This window comes from Oxyura jamaicensis, chromosome 3, assembly GCF_011077185.1.
Source record: "Oxyura jamaicensis isolate SHBP4307 breed ruddy duck chromosome 3, BPBGC_Ojam_1.0, whole genome shotgun sequence".
In the NCBI taxonomy this organism is placed as follows: domain Eukaryota; kingdom Metazoa; phylum Chordata; class Aves; order Anseriformes; family Anatidae; genus Oxyura; species Oxyura jamaicensis.
Window position 1 is genome coordinate 39,442,356 of NC_048895.1, and position 17,783 is coordinate 39,460,138.

General features: G+C 34.9%; 1 protein-coding gene across 4 annotated transcripts in view; it reads right to left on the minus strand.

Annotated features, from left to right (window-relative positions):
• The window catches only part of RYR2 (ryanodine receptor 2), a 400,228-nt gene that overhangs the window by 209,621 nt on the left and 172,824 nt on the right, over positions 1 to 17,783 (minus strand). For all 4 annotated transcript variants that reach the window (XM_035320403.1, XM_035320402.1, XM_035320401.1 and 1 more), the window contains 4 exons: positions 14,383 to 14,482; positions 11,851 to 11,947; positions 3,689 to 3,763; positions 495 to 651 (listed from right to left, as the gene is read on the minus strand). In XM_035320403.1, coding sequence (XP_035176294.1) covers positions 495 to 651; positions 3,689 to 3,763; positions 11,851 to 11,947; positions 14,383 to 14,482 — 429 coding nt within the window. The remainder of the gene's footprint in view (positions 1 to 494; positions 652 to 3,688; positions 3,764 to 11,850; positions 11,948 to 14,382; positions 14,483 to 17,783) is intronic.

A 17,783-nucleotide genomic window follows, 5' to 3' on the forward strand; every position in this document is an offset into this window, starting at 1 on the left:
GAGCTCTTCAAAATATCCTTGTCTTCTGAGTGCTCTTTGTCTTGTGATATCTTTAAGCTTTATAATTATTTATTTCGCTGAATATAAAGAATTAAAAGAATTTTAACTTGTAAGAAGTTTCCAGTCTAGTTATTTTTTAACTTCTACATCAGAATGTAGTGTTTTGGGGAAAAATAAAAAATAAAAAAAGAGAGAGAGAGAGAGAGATGTGTGTGTGCACACATTCATATATGTTACTTTGAGTACCTGAGAAAATATTCTGCTCTGAATATGACATTACTAAAAACTTGAGCTTTTTGGTTCTTTCCCACTTAGTTTTTAAATGCAGCACTGGCAAGCTACTGTGTTTAGTATGATGTGTAACTGGCAATTGAAATGATCAACTTCTAGTTATTCTTCTTTTTCTAGTTATTAATTATACTCAGTTCTTTTTTAATTAGTGAAAAGAGATTTGAATTATTACCAGTTATGATTATGCTGCATTGATTCCATACCTTAGAAGAACGAAAACAGAATGCCGTAGATTTTACATCTGCTTTCTCTTTGTCTGTAAGAAGAAGACTCTTGTCATCCAGGAGACTTAAATATTTTCCTGTTGTTATATGTCTTAATCTGAATGGCTGTCCCCATCTTATGTGGCTGCCACTCCACCTAAGAAAGTTCAGAGGAAATGTTTGTTTTTTTTTTAAAACAAGACAGAATTTAATGCTTGAGAAGGATATTCTAAAGCACATTATATTACTAAATAGTCCGCAATAGTGTAAAATTACACATGTTGGATTATTAGCAAGAAAATTACTACTTTGTAGCTACGTCTCATAAAACGACTCTAAAAACTATAAATGCTCTTAACCTCTTCCTTTGCACAGGCTGCCTTAGTTCAGACTGAATTCCTCCTGGGAGGAGATGCAGACAGCCTCAAGAAGACCTGCTGTACTCCAGGAGCTTAGATCACCCAGTTCTCTCTCCGGCATTTCATTTACCAGCAGACAGATTAGTTCACAGTCCCAGAGCATGCTGTCAAAAGTCAGCACACTTTATTGATTGATTGTGCAAGTAACCTATCTAATCTGCAAAAAATAAGTTTTTAAAATGATTAAACAAAGACTGGCCCAGATTCTCTATTTTCTATAGGCAGAACTGAAGGAAGAAAAGTAAAGATTTTCCATCTAAGCTCCCTGAGAAATGAAGTTCAAATACAGATTGTGTAAAAAAAACACATTTGTAAAAAACACGTTGTAAAAAAAAAAAAAAAAAAACTTGTTGCCTTGAACTGAGCCCCCCAAAACTCTAATCTTCTGATTAACTGTTGAACAGAAATACATGTAGGGATTGCTATGGATTGCATTTCACTAGGCCTTTCCAGAAGGGTTCTCAGATTTTCTTTTAATTTGGGAAATTGCTTCAATTAGGATGTTTTTCTAGTTCATCACAACACTTTCTTCGTTGACATATCTTCAGAAGTTCACAATTTAGGTGTAAAAACTGTTTATATGGGTTTAATTCATTTACATTTTCCTTCACACGTATATTAAACCGCTTACTTATTAGATGCGAATATCCATTTGTTTAAGCATCTCTCTTAACTGTTGGTCATACTGTATGCCAAGTATGCAAAATTGATTTGGCAAACATCTTGAAAGTGCCAGAATTTTTTAAATGCGGGAGCCATATCTGGCTTCTGTTTTGTAACAGGATTTATTACATTTCAATATTAAAATTCTAAACCTTTTATTTATCATTTTGAAACAGGCCAAAAGAATGAAGGTTTTTTCCCCTTTAACTATCTTGTTTTGTAAATGAAATATTCTCTTAAGTTCAGGAGGGAAGACTTTTGGGGATCCAGGAAATACAGAAGCTTTGCATCTTAGAAATGTGTTTCTTTTTTCCCCAACCTTCTGCACAGCAAATTTGGTATACTCTATAGAAGTATATCTACATATTGGTGTTCTAGCACAATTTCTTCTGCCTTTCAATTAAGTAAAATATCAAGTCATGAACCTCAGTTACTGTATTGCTACGTCTGGAAAAAAACATCAGTTCTCCACCTTTTATATCATGGGCCAGGCTGAGGAGCTACCTTTTCTCTAGTCTGATTCAATTTGGACCCAATAGCTAAAAAAAAAATAAAATAATAAATGTACTGCAATTGAGCAGTTCATGTCTGTACAACAGGAAAAAGAGCAATTTGTATGCACTTAGAAGAAAAGCCTTCTGAGCAGCAAGTATCTGGTCAAACCATTTCTGACTAATTTCCTTTTCTGCAACATGAGAATACACATTCCTGTCACTTTACAGGAAAGCAAGCCGTGCTACATTATAGTATCTGGTGTTCCATGGTAGGTCGTCCAGGAGGCAAGCATGAATGCACAGGCAGACTGCCTTGGCAATTTTTGCAGTGGTTCTTGACTAGAAGGGAGAGAGTTGGGAAACAATGGTTCCTGCAAAATCATATCAAATTAACAGTCAATATTATATTTGCCTGTCATTTCAGGAAGGACATACTGATGGAAGGCTTCAGGTAGGGATATATGAATAGTCATGTGCCTGCAGTTTGGCAGTGAATGTATTCAGCCATTTGAATACCATACAAGAAAATATGTAGGTGATGGACTTGGAGTGAGTGTTATTCTTGGAACTTGTTTATATATATATATATATATTTCCTGGGAAGAAAGTTATGTTCTGGAAAGAAAGATTACTACTGCCATTGCTTAGTCATTATGCCTGTTCCTCTCACAATTTCTCTCAGTCCCATGTGTTAAAATATTTATACACTTCAAAAGTTTTTATACAGTGCCTGTCAAACTGAAACACATGACAGTCTTAATAGAAACCTGCAATTTCTCAAATTCCCACATTCTTCTGGCATCAGTGTTTATTAGAGAAGTACATGCTATAAGGAAAATAAAAAGCCAGAAATCTTTCTACAATTTCACTCCTCTCACTTCAAGACTCTCAGGGCCAATTTTAGTTCAAAGCAAAAATGTCACTGCCCTAGTAATGACGTTTAACAGCATGCCATTAAATAAAATGCACACAGAATAGCATCATTAGAGCATAACCTTCTCCTAAACTGCCCTGATTTAGTCTCTAAAAGCAATCATTAGTCATTAGAAATTTCACAGACACATACTATAATAAAATTTCAGTAAAAGTTTACAATGTTTTTTGAATTATTACCATTATAAATAAATTTTAAAAAAGCACTACTCCTTGCTATCATTCCAGCACTCTTGCCAAGTAGTTTTTGTTGTTTTTGTTGTTGTTGTTTTATGTTGTTGTTTGTTTTTTTTTTTTAGTTTGTTTTTTAATTTTTGCCTTGCAAGACATTCAAATGGCTTAAACAAGTTAGAGGTGGCACATGTATATTATATAATTAGATTTTTTTTTTAAATTTAGAATGTCATATACTTGTATAAAAACAGAAAATTGTGAGATTACTGATAGCTATGGCAACTTAAAATTAAAAAAAAAAAAACAGCATGTGTACTGGAAAAGCTGCAATATAAACACACACTTTATATGGTAAGTTATTTTTTTGTGAATGTGATATACCACTTTTTGAGAAAGATTTAGTATTATCAATCCAGTTTTACAGCTATCAATAGGATTTTGTAGGAACACTCTTACTGTACTAAAAGCACCTTGTTGAACTGACTTCTTTTCTGAGGGAGGTTTTACTTACGCAACTCTTAGAGTCTCTAATCGCCAAAGAGAACGTGCATGAATTGACACTGCACCACCTTCGTAATGGACAGTTCTGAAAACCAAGCAAAAGCACATACTAAATGTTCAGCTTTGTTGTAAAAAATCATTGTATTTGCTTTACAATTGAACTACATCTCTCATTTTAAGGCATCCAAGACAATTACTGCAATTGTCACATTCTCAAGTTTATCATAATCAAAATCAGCTCTTATCAATTAAGCCTTCAGACCTAGTTATTCAAACAATTTTTATTTCAGTTGTCTTTGGCATCCATTATTGTGTTAGCCATAAAAATGAGATTTATATGGTGTTCTCTTAGATATCTTTCTTACAGTACTTTTTTAAGGATGGATATCGCAGGAAAAGACAAACAAACAAAGATAATTAAAATATTTATAGCTTCTAACAGATTATATATATATATATAAGAATTTGTGATCACTGTATACCATTTACAAGAAAAGTAGCAATTTCTAAGAACTTACACTGTGAAAATAACTATTACATTGAATTCTGAAGAATCTCCTATTTGGTGTTGTATTTGATTATTTTATCATAGCACCCAAGGTTTCACAAGCAGTCTTCACACATCTCACAAGTTAACAGCTTTCTATCTCAAAATTTTGATATATAACTACCCCTCTAGTTCTTTGCATATATCCAGAAATTGGAGTGTTTTTTTAAAAAAAACAGTGAACCCAAAAAAAGAAGTTTTTTTTTTCCATTATTCTAAGCATACATATTAGATCCATTCACATCCACAAAATGGATCCCCAAAAGCACTGCATTAGGTAACCTGGCTTCTCTTTAGAGCAAGCACTGAGGAGTCTGGTGGGTATTAAGCACTGGCACTCCAAACTTAGGCAGCCATTCTTTGTACTGCTTCCTGCCTGCACTTTATTGCTGCCCTAAACCACTGCCAGAATTTTAAAACCTAGGCCTTTACTTTTGGAAAATGAAAAAAGGATTCACATATGCAAAGGAATGCTGTCACTATGCTTATCAAATCAAGCATGCAAGGAAACACTTGCACGTGTATGGTCCAGTTTTACAAATCCTGGAAGAGTTTAAGGATCGAGTAAACATTGCGATCTTCAACCAAGATAGGACACTGCCAGAAACAGACAGAGGCTTAACTTTAGAGAATGTCAATGTTGAGATCTGGGGCATTTCCCATTGTTTGTTAGAAAAGTTTTTTTTTTTTTTTTTTAATAGTCAGGCACCTCCTTAGGAACATAATAGGATTTAGCTTCCAAAGCCCTCCTGTGGATGTAATCCAGAGACATTGATTGCTCAGTACAGAGGAAAACAAACAAACAAACAAAAAAAAAAAAAAAAAAAAAACTGAAAGACATCGTTCAAAACCAAAATAGTAAGTTAGAGTATACTCCTCTGTATAGTCAAAACACAAAATAAATATTTCTCACTACAGAATCATTCACACTGAATATTCATGAGTCATGCATAAATATAACCATTAGCATGTTCCATGTACAAAGAAAGAGTTCTAGGTGCATATATAAATATGTTCAAAATCTTCCCCTGGATTTCATAGACAGTATTTTCTCCACTTATCTTAGTCATTTGCTGCAGTGGTTATCTGCTAATAGCAGCTGACAAGTATTAGTAATCCTCACATATTTCTCTCACAGAAGGGAACAAAATTCAAAGTCAATCTTATCTTTTATTGAAATTGACCTTCACTAGTACAGTAAAATGCAAATGATAATCTTGTATTCAGCTGCTTCACTATTCAGACACTACCTTATCTGCTGACATTTGTTTAAATTTTTGTTCTACAACTAACAGACTGGGTTGGTGTGGTAAAATCAAAATAATAACTAGATAACTAGATCAGATATCACCCAGTTGTTTATGATTACATCCTCACTTATGTCTATATGAACCTCACTGACAAAAATGCATCCAGAATTCTTGCCCTTATGTAATACAGGATTTTAAAATTTTATTCAGCAGTTTTCCAGTCATTAAATATACAATAAATCAGGTGGAAGCAAAGGCTTAAATTAATCAGAGTATTTCATTTTTAAGTTGATACCTTGTTACTTTTCAGGAATTAAAGTTTTTCTCACATTGGAAACAGAAGCTGTCACCACTTTCTCCAAGTACTTTTTTGAAGCGAGCTTTGGATTATACATAGCAGTGGGATCACTGTAATTTGAAACATCTAAAAAACCTCCTGTTGTGACCTTAAAAGAGTTTCTCATGGATGAAGTAGTTTTCTTTTATGTGACTGTCCATTCATTATTTTATCTGTTCTTTCAAAGGGTAGTTATCTGTCTTGGAATGTTCATGTTAAAAATAAAAATAAAAGGGGGGGGGGGGGGGGGAGGGAGACACATAAGGAAAGAAATCCTAAATAAAAACTTGCAATTTGTTTACCAAAGAAGAGAAAGAAAACAAATAAATAAAAATAAAACACAAGCAACCAAAAAAAAAAAAAAAAAGATTCTTTGATTGTCTCTTATATCGATATGAATAAAGGGATACAGTAGCAACATGGCATTCTACAGCAATCTAGAGAGGGACCAAAAAAGCTGTAGGGCTATGGATCAAGGATCCCTACAAGGAAGTAAAGGCAAAAGCCCAGAGACTGGGGTCAAGGATGGAGCTCCAAGACTTCGTATAAGCAAGACATAAAATACATAAATAAATAAATAAATAAATAAATAAATAAACACTCCCTGTCACAAAGCACTAGATTCTAGCAATCTAGCCTTTAGCTAGATATTTTCTTTATGGAAAATGTTGAAGTTAGGTTTGAGTGAAAGATCTCATCTTTTAGTCACCTTGCCATGTTTCCCAACAGCAGCTGAGTAAACTTATAACTTAGAAACCTTCATACCTTTTTATTTTGTCTAAGAAATCTAAGGTTCGCTTCTTACTTCTTTCATTGAAATGAATGTAGTAAACTGCTCTGAGAGTGTTCAAATCAACTTCCTTAGCAGTTGTTTTGTATAAAAACATTATTTGATAGGATGCACCTAATTTCTTTTTATATACTCTAGACAACAGCTCTGAGCTGAAAAGGAAGTATGATTTATAACATTTGAATCCTTTCTGAAACTGGCACTATTAAGCCATAGATACTGATATTACGAGTCAAATGAGACATTGCTTTTAATGACATGTGAATAACAACAAATATATATATATATATATTCTCTTTGAGAATCAAAGTAAGCAGAGATTCACAATGATATGTTGGAGAAAATAAAATGTCAGGTTGCAAAGTGCACAGAAGATGCATGTACGTGTCTTGCCAAACAGTAGAGAAGGCCTGTAAATTACAAAAGTTTAGTATGAAATTATAAATAATGTAAATGCATGAGGAAAGGAAAAATAAAAGCAGAAAAACAGAGGACAACAAGAGCTACAATGAGTCAGTCTTCCCCTAGAAAGCTCAAGATAATTTGTACCTTCTTAGCCACACCCATAACACTAATACTTAATATTTTTTTCCTCTTCTTTCCAAAATACTTTATTTTCTCAATTTACATTTATGGACTAAGGATAAGACCCCCCCCCCCTTTTTTTTTAATGAAAATATCTATAACAAATTGAGAATCTTTGAAAATGTTCAGTTCATATTTACTATAAACATTAACCTAGCCAAACTGTTGGTGTAATGAAGTCATTTTCTGTCTGGCTTATGACTGTAATTTAAAGCACCAATTTCTTCCTGGCTATGTCATTAATCCATTTAATCCCCCTTAACATCAAGAATCACAGGAGCAGGACCTTGCCAAGTGCTTCGTAGGGCCATGATTGGAGCTGCAATTACTGCACCATGAACAGTGAACACTGGGAAGGAAAAGCACTCTGGGAGCAACTCCTTGAGATACAAGCCAACTCAATCAGGGAAGAATTGTTCATTCCATTGAGATTATATATACATAAGCAAAGACTCAAAATAATATTTTGCAAAGGGTACCAAAAGAAAAAGCATCACCATTTCTCCAGGGAAAAAAAAAAAAAAAAAAAAAAAAAAAAAAAGGCCAATGAAATCAAAGACTGTTTCAAGTGATTTCAGTCTGCTGGATAATTATAAACAATTAAAGAAATCCCCCACACCCCCAGAAAAAGAAGCATTAAAAACGGTTAAGAAATTTCTCATGTTCAAAACAGGAGGAGAAGAATGGAAAAGACTACACAGTAGTTTGGTTTCAAGAAACAAAAAATGCACAGCAAGGAAACCCTTGGGGTCTGCCTCAATCCCCAGACACGATTCACACACCTCTTTTATCAGACCAAATGATGGGAGCCAGGCCACAAATCATGAGGAAAGAAAAGGAGTCAAGAAAAATACAGGCTCCCAGCTACTATGCTGTCATAGAATTTTCCCCTGGCTTTAAAGATAGACAGTATCAAAATAACCAGCAGGAACACCAAGCTGGTTATACCACGTTTTCACTTGCATACCTACAACTATATCGATTTTTTAATCTACCTAGAAAAGTTTCTGAAATCTGAATTGAAGAGCTAAAGAAACAACACTGCAAAGTTTAGGTCTAGCTTGCTATAGAAGACTAACACATTTTAAATAATAAAAACACAATATAAAAATTCTACACGGAAGGCTTTAAGCACTGTCTTTAAACAAGCAACATACCTAATTAGAATTAGAACTTGCAGCAAACCATGTTTAATTCATTGAAATTGTACATACTTAACCTTATGCTTGTTCTCTTTTTGTACTGCATCAGGGTCAGAATTAATGAAAACTGCCCAGACTCACTGTAGTGTTTTAAAAACAATACCACTGTTTCTTTTCTAGTGTAATATCAAGTAAACAAAATATTATCACATCAATATCTCTATTTGCACTACTTCCAGCCAGAATGTTTTCTAATTATGAAGCTAACTAAGCCTAGCAAGTTCAGGCAAACCTACTTAAAACTGCTTCCCAAAGGAAAAAATACATTTCTGAGTGGACAGAACATCCTTCAGCGTAGTGGTGAACATGCCACTATAATTATTAAAACCTATATTAAGATTTCTGATTCTACCTACATCTTTTTGTAGGGAAAATATAGTTCAGGCAGTCAATAAAATATTATTTTACTATTTTTCTTGAGTTCTTACTTGCAAGAAACTGTTTAAATCAGTCCTCTGAGTCTCCCACTCCACAAATACTTGAAGTTTAAAACTATTTATAGTTCAGAGATGTAATCTTTGAATAACAGATTACTGGCGTTACATCAAAAGCCAAATATCACTGCATAAAATGTAGTGTTATCAGAGACAACTGAAGATTTTTCAGCAATTTTGACAAAACTGCGTAGGAGAGCAACATCAGAATGCTTCATCCAGGTACCAGCTTCACTGATGCACATTAAAGTTCACCAAAATACAACAGACTTGGCAATTAACCCAGGCACTTTGCCTCTGTGCCTACCCTCATCGTATGCTGCGATCTGCTGTTGGCATTGCAGAAGGCACACACTAGAGACAACACAATACAGCTGCCTGCAAGAGGGAGAAGGCAAGAAAGAACCACTGTCCCAGCAGCCTGCAACCCCATAAGAGCTCCCCCTCCTTCCAGAACTGAGGTAGCAAAGTGAGAGGACAGTATAGGGTGGGCTGCGCATGCAAGAAACAATGCAACAACTATCCAGTTCAGGCCAAAAGAGCCTTCTGGATGTCAGTTATCTAAGGGAGGGAACAAAATCATCCTCCTAAGTATTAGAATTCAAGTATTAGAATTGGATGCCCAGGGAAATGGTGGAGTCCCCATCCCTGGACGTATTCAAGAAACATGCTGACATAGTGAAGGGAAAGAACGACACGACTCCAGGCTGGTGTGTAGCTGAAGCACTTTATTGTCTAACCCATCTACTTATATAGGCTTAGCGTATCTACATGCTTTTATCACACAACTTGGCAAAGTTTGCTCGTTAGCCATTATTATTGTTCACAAGGCGATCGCACAGCAGCCTTATCTCCTTTACGTGTACTGATGAGCAACAGGCCGGACTGTACCTGTTGTTTTTTTGATCTTCTTGTCTCCCTATTATATACCTCCTTTATCTTCAGGCTACGTGACTTTCGCCTCATTCTGCATTTTCCTTTTCTCACTTCATCTCTGTGTCTAACATACTCCACATACTTTCTGACCGATTTCCCACAACATAGCACTAAGGACTTTGGTATAGTTATGGGACTCAGTAGGCCATGTTGATGGTTGGACTTGCTGATCCTGAGGGTCTTTTCCAACCTAGATGATTCTATGATTCTAACCAGCCTATTATCTTGGGCAAATACTTTTTTTGCCTATGTCAGAAGTTGGCCATGAGCATTACACTTTTTCCACTGCTAATTGTGCAGTTGCATCTCACCACTCAGCTACCAGGTCCCTCTTCGAAAAGCATGGTGATTTCACTCTATAAGATAGTGATCATGGTAGCACAATGTAAGGACTACGGGGGGGGGGGGGGGGGGGGAACACCAGTTCATCAAATAAATGAGGAAACAAAGTATACCTTCAAAACAAAGTGTGAGACACGGGAGAGAACTTTATGTTTTTTTGTTTTGTTTTGTTTTGTTTTGTTTTTTTATAGTATCTTCCACTGTACTAGGCCTCTTCCTTTGGATGACCTTGCCTTGAAGGAAGGTTTGGTTATCTCCTGTAATCATTAATTCAGTATTTGCATTGTCACTGTATTGAAGGTCCCAGATGTGCTAAATGTTGTTCCATGAGAGTATAAACTGCTTGAGAATGTGTGTTTCATTTTGGACTTCCGGTAATCTCTGGAACACTTTTATACTCAAATTTATGTAACTGTATCAATGCTCTAAGAACAGAGAAAAACAGCAGTTAATTTTAGAAACTGCCTAGGAGGATCCTTCACATCAAAACAATTTATTCATTCCAGGATTAGATACCAGGTGACATGATAGAATAAAACTGCTATTTTAGGGCCGTCTGATCTCTTACTTATTTGAAAAGGCATGAGAGAAGGCCTTTGCAGAAAAAATAAAAATTAGATACGGGAATTAGTGAGTCATAACAGACGTGGAACTTCTCAGTGTTCCTTCACACTGGCATTCTGCAGAGCTGACCTGCTCTTCGGGTGTACACTGGAACAAAACAAGCCAAGCACTGCCACAGAAATCTATCACCAGATTATTTTGAAAGGTAGTGAAAGGATAACATGGAATTATTGCAATCCAAATATATCATATTTTAGCATGCCTTTTGTGCAAAAGTTGTGGAACTTAAAATAAAAGATAAATTATCTTACAGTTTCCTACCTCTCAAAATTACCCTTATTCTTAACATGATTCTACCAGCATTTAAATACTACCCATCAAAATAAGGTGTGCATCCACCCTGAAAACTCAAAGAAGGTGTAACAATATATGCTTTTAGGTGTTATTTTGAATAGGCAAGAGTCCCAGCTAATAGAGATAGAAAGAGAATTTTACAGCAATAAATAAATTTATTAATAAGTTAGGCAGGAAAAAAATGTGGGACACAGAATGTTTCATAAAATTAAAAGTTGTCATAGATTATATTTGAGGTTTATAAGTAAAAAAATGTTTATAATGGTCAAAAAAAAAAAAAAAGATGAACTTCAAAAAAGGATAATATGGAAAAAAGTTATCAAACTTATTTTGAGTCTGTGAAATAAAGTTCCTGAAGAACAGAACTCCAGAACATAAAATCTGGTGTTTATGAGACACTGAGAGGCAATGCTTCTTGGCAATGCTTTCAGTAAAAATGAGGATGTGATATATTTGTTGGTCCTATTTGTTGTGTACTAACTCTGCTTCCTTTAGGGCGTTATGGAGCTATGGGAAAAGGCAGTGTACAGAGAAGAATGGTCTGTTTTAAGGCACTGATCTGCAGTCTACAAAATGGGATCAGAAAGATGTAACATTTGATTGCACAAGAAGAAAAAGTGATTTTTTTTCTTACCTACCAACTCTTTTATTGTGGTTTCTCTGTGTTACCGTTCTTGTAAAGAGAGACTTTTTTGTGCATTCTTAAATTTTTAAGTTAATTACTGAAGTGCCTAATCATTCTACAGGTCTGCAATTACACTATACTATCAGTGACATTCAATACTGAATCAGTAATATCTATTTTTATTCTATTCTAAGCTGGAAACCTACCTTCTTTGTTCTTCTCCATGTTCACCTGAAGGGACTGTCAAACATTCATCCATGTGACCATGCAACAACCTCAGAACATCCCCTCCTATCAGATATCCTAGAATGAAGACAGAAAAATAAAGGAAATCAGGTTATTTTTGTTTGTTTGTTTTGTTTTGTTTTTCTGTTTAAGTTTCTTTAAAAAGAGAGTCAGAGGAAGGGGAAGATGTCCCATGCCCTGGGGAGCCAATTGAGAAGAGCTACAAGTCAGCAAGTAGGAAAGAGCAGATCAGGAGAAAAAGAGCTACCAACAAGAGATCTCAGAGTTAGTGCAACTCAGAAAAAGATGGATTCAACTGAAATTGAACTTCCCTCCCAGAATATGACACACAAAGTGGAAGACACTTCTCTTCCCTTTCACCTACCCACTTTTGGCTTTTATTTAAGCTAAGGATTCCAATTTATATACTAACTATACACAGATGCATTTATTTATTAATTATAAAATTATTTTTGGTGTCTTTTGAACTGTTCTGTGAGAAAAATGGGGAAGATCCACTCAAAATTCTTCTTAAGATTTCCAACATACAAACATTTTTTATTTGGAACCAAATAAGTAACTCCTATACAGGCTCCACCACCACTGCACATATGCAAATTTAAAGCCAAACACTTGTCTCTCCAGCATACCGGGACAGATACAAATTCCTTGGATTTAGTATTAACAAAAAAAATTAAAAATATTATTGGAATAATATTTTGAAACTATTTCTATATTAACAAGTTGTAACTAAGTAATCTATGCAGTAAGACAGATCTGTACAGGAAAATGCTGTTGAATGCCCAACACTCATACTGTATACATTTCACAGGTTTATTTTGATGCTACTATATACTCAGGAAATCTTTTGTAGGATATTTTTTTAAATCTTCGAAATCAGTTTCAGATTAGCATTTGTGTGACTAACTTTAGCATTGCATTTTTCAGATTTGAGATGTTCTGTCTGAGTAGCTATTTTGCTTTTCTTTTGTTTTGTCCCTCTCATTTATATTACAAAACAAAATTAGCAAAATTACTTGATCTGACTCTAAAGCTCTTTTTGCCTTAGTTAACTGACTTCTGTGTAAAACAGTTTTGCTGAAATGTATGTTAATAATAATAATAATAATTTTATTTTATCTACCTCCCATCAACAACCTAATTCATTTTATGGACTATTCATCCACTACTTTCACTTTAAAGTAATTTCACTAAACTAAAGTGGTTCACAGGTCCTGCAAAGATAAATGTGTTTTCCTCTCTGTGAAAATACATAGAAGAGTAAAAGCCTGAACACTTATTTTTAATGGGAAGTTTTGATTAAAAAAGGTACTATAGCGCTTGTTGATCTTTTACACTTTTCTTTACAAGGATGACAAAGCATTTATCAGATAGTAACAAGATTAGCTTTATTTTCCTCTTCCCCCATTTTGATGTAATTTTCTCTAGTTTGGTTACTGTTTTACTGAAGCGTATAGAACACGGTCATACACACTAAGTGTCATATTCACAGTCGCCTCACAAGACACATTCTTCTTTCCATCACCTTGCGAACAGACTGTTTTCCCACACCATGTGACCCTCATCAACATTTTTTTTTTTACATCAACATCTAGTTATCAGCATTTTGTTAGTTACTCCCAGTTCTCCTTTTCCCGAACACTACCTCAGTGCACATCCTTTGTTTTCCTCTCTGTCCATGTATTGAGTTCTTGTCTTTCCTTTCTCAGACACATCATACAAATTTATTGGCCACCTACTGTCTCCCAACTTCAGATCCAAACTTTCTGTATTCTCATCTCCTTCTGTATTCTTTCTCTCTACCTCCTCCTATCTGGAAGGCCACTAGTGCCTGAAAAAGGTTGTGCCTGAAAACAGATCAAAAAGGTTTCTAGCACAAACCTAACCTGGACACAGCAATCCTAAACTGTAAATGCTCAGAAATCTCTGCTCAGCTCAAATCCTTGGGGTAAATGGGGGAATTTATCCAATAGGTTTTCTAAGATTCTTTGTTGTTTTTAACATGACCTCGGTTTCTTTAAGATTCATCATTGTAACTCTGCAAGAGGTAAAATACTAATGCAAAAATACCTTCAGTCATATACAAAATAATTGGAGTTATTCAACACACAAGAATTTTATCATACTGAACAGCATATTTTTTTTTACTCAATCTTAGGAACTTGTACCCAAGATTGCATAAATCGGAATAATCTAAAATAATAATAAAAACCAGGATCAAAATACTTCTATTTTTAAATGGTTTAAATATTAACATAACTTTAGTAAGATTAGATTTAAGTTAGCTATTCAACACTTAGAAACAATGATGTAGAAAACCACCAATATGTCTTTCAGCATAATTCTCCCTCTCTGTTTTCACAAGATTTGTTTATAAATATTCAATCTAACAAATAAATATAAGAGAAATCCCACTCCCCTACTCCAGTCATACTTGGCAGGTATTTCATTTACCATCAGTCTTTCAATAATTAAAGTTGAATCAATCTTACCTTGGGCAACTTCACTTCCTGAACTGATTGGTGCTACACTCCAGAGTGTTTGCTGGAAGGCTGCATCAACATGTAAGCTACCATTGCCATAAGAGAGATGCTAAAAACAGGAAAGAGATAGGCTTTTATTTGGGGTTAATTAAAAATCTCATTGTAATATGCAACAACATCAAATTTTGTCTTTGTTCTTTCATACCTAAATTGTTCCTTTTGTAGAAGCAATCACAAAGTCAGACCTGTGTACTCCTCAGCAGACAGTGGAAATAAAACTAGAACACTAATACAGCATATTTGCCTCAAAGAAACAGAGATGACACAGAACGGTCAGAACTTTGGGGTCTTAGACAATTGCAAACATTCTGAAGAACTGATCATTAAACGCTGCAGGGATCTTACACTGGTGTTCTTCCTTCTGTATACAGTGAGATTTTCAACAAGGTTTGAATACTGGGATGTGACAGCAATCTATATTTCAGGTGTAACTCAACACCTAATTATTTCTTGGCCACTGGCTTCCTAAAGATGTCATCAGATCACAGAAATCAAGTAATCAAGTCATTAACTTTGTAAGGCACAGGTGGGAGTTTCCAAAATCTATTTTTTCTTGCACAAGGTTTTCATGTTACAAGCAAATCCATAAAACATCTTTACCTGAAAGATTTATTTACTGCCTATGAATGCAACCTGTGCTCTGCTTTTACTGTGTTACTGTCAAAATGGTACTTCTTCCTAGTGAGTGTCTCAGATGCTTTCTCTTCTATGAATTCTTTTTTTTTTTTTTTGTTCTCGTGTATTTTCCAGCTTGTGCAATGACATTCTTGTTTCAGAAATTCTAATCTCAAGGCATATTACATATCACATCCATGCAAAAACCTTTGTCCCACACTGTTAGCTCTATCGATATACCATAAGTACAAAACAAGATATAATAAAGATTATAACATGTAGTTCTATAATTTTATAATCCTATAAATCAGCAGCTGCTTTGTAGTATACCATTTATCCTACCATGTAATAACTTTTCAAGTGCAGTAACATTTAGACATATCAATAAAGTTACAGGATAGTAACTGGGCTTATATAGTAGTATTAATCTCTACTTCTGAATGTTGTGAACAACATTCACACCTTTGGGGTAAAATCATTAACACCATATAGGACAAAAATGGACATCAGAAAGGTAGATTCCCAGCAACATGTATAGAGTCTTTCTGTTTTCCTGGCCATGTATGTTCTAGCTGCATTGTGGTACAAGAAATAGTGCATCAGCTTATTTAGGTGGCTCCCATAACAGTCAGTAACATTAAAAAGTCTTTTTTTTTTTTTTTTTTTTTTTCTCCTCTCTACAGCACCAGTGTCATTCAGCACATATCATAGAGGATATTCAGTGAATAAACAACCACTTTCACACTATGCAAATAGTGTGAATGGCAGTCAATGGCAGATCAGGCTGTAAGACTACAAATCCCAGTACACCTCGAGTCCCAATTCTGCCCTAATGGCCTTAGTTTTATTGTTGGGTTTCCTCTAACTGAGATCATTACACAGATTCCAATTAAAGACTGTCAGTAATTCGGCCAGAAAAAATAAGCAGGGAATTTACTTTTTGTGGAGAACAGATCGTTCAGAGCAGGCAAAAGAGGAAGAGGATAACCACCCTGTCATTTCGATGCCATCAATGGCAGTTCTTGGAACTGTGTGTTTTGTACATGTTAATGAACTTATTTTTACACACAATGGTACCATTGAATTAGTGTTCCATTTTATAGATAGAACATGGAACAAAAATTCATTGCTAACATCTCTCTTCAGAACACCTATTGTTTTTTATCAGTTCTTTTTACTCCAGTTGCAGCTCTGATTATAACCCAGATGTCTCAATTTGAGCCACCAGAGAATCATATCTATTAAAAGTTTTGAATGAATGACTTAACTGAACACGACTACAGAGTAGAGAGTATATATCTGCAGTCCTCTTCTTTCTCTCACATCCCTATATTTCCAGCTGAATCCTTTAATTTACAAATGAAGGCATGAAAAGATTCCATAACCTATGAAGTTCTAAATTAATTCCCTGAACATCATTTGCAGCAAACAATAAAATGAAACTTTGACACCCCAGAGAAAGTAGTTTGTCAATGGTTAATCAAGTATTCAACTATGCAAAAGGGGTGAGGAGAGGAGAAAGGAGGGGACCAAAGGGGAGGGAGAGAAGCAGTCTTAATCCTGGTATTGCCTAACTTTTCAGTGCTGGGATTTCACAATCCCAATGTTGTTTTAAAGAAATCAGCTGCCTGCCTAATTTATTTTGAGCTTATCTGAATGGTTTTGTACTTTCAGCAGAATAAAACCATCAAAATGAAACATGAATTCTGTAACAATGCATTCATGACATGGACATGACACTCAAACTGACATTGAGCAGCCTCTATACCTAGCAGCAGCTTGCTGTTATCCATGAAGACTGTGTAGGGCATGTCTTTCAGTTACAAAGGAACATTTGCAATGCAGAAATACTTGGGGTTTGGTCATTCTGCTGTTTATTCTAATCCTATCATATGTCTTAACTTGTTATAGGGAAGTTCTTCAACTTCCTTTCTCACCCCAATATTATTCTTTCTGCTCTGATGTCCATGCTTAACCAAAAAGCTAGATTTGCCTTCCCTGTTGATAAAAGAATAACCACCTAAAATAGCATTTAATCATGTTTCAGAACTAAATTGCAGTATTTTATGAATACTATGACTAGTCTAAATGCAGTTTTCAAGGATAAACTGCAAGATTAAAATCTCCCAAAGTACCACAGGTTTTCCAACGGAACCCCTATCATGTTGTAAACTCTATACTACTCTGCAGGAAAGTAACACAATCACATCTCTGTTCTCAAGTCTTCAAGAACACTGAGTATTCAAGCTCACTAAAGAACTAAGGAAACAGAAGGTAATTTCCACAAGAACCCTTCAGCAGAGATTGCAGCAGCAGAGCTGTATTTACAATAGCTGCAAATAACTAGATGGTGCATTTTAAATTTCACAATCAGTCTCCACCAAAGGTATGCACAGATGCCACAGATAAATATGCAGACTGTATTTTGGAAAGTGTTTCAATGTATACAGTGTTTCATTGTATACAGCGTTTCAATGTATACATATACTTTACCCCCAGAAAGAATATATAATTATATATATATGGCTCTATAGAGAGAGCACCTAGCGTTTCTGCTCTGCAGAACGTGTACATGTGAGAAGAGAAAAACAAAGACAGCAAAGCTTTTGCTTCAGGATTCCTCTTAACTATTATGTGTCAACACTGACATCTCACCTAACAGTATTTATTTCTATCTGTACTTTACATTTTGATGTCTCTGACTTTATTATCAGCCTCTTCTAAATGAAATAATA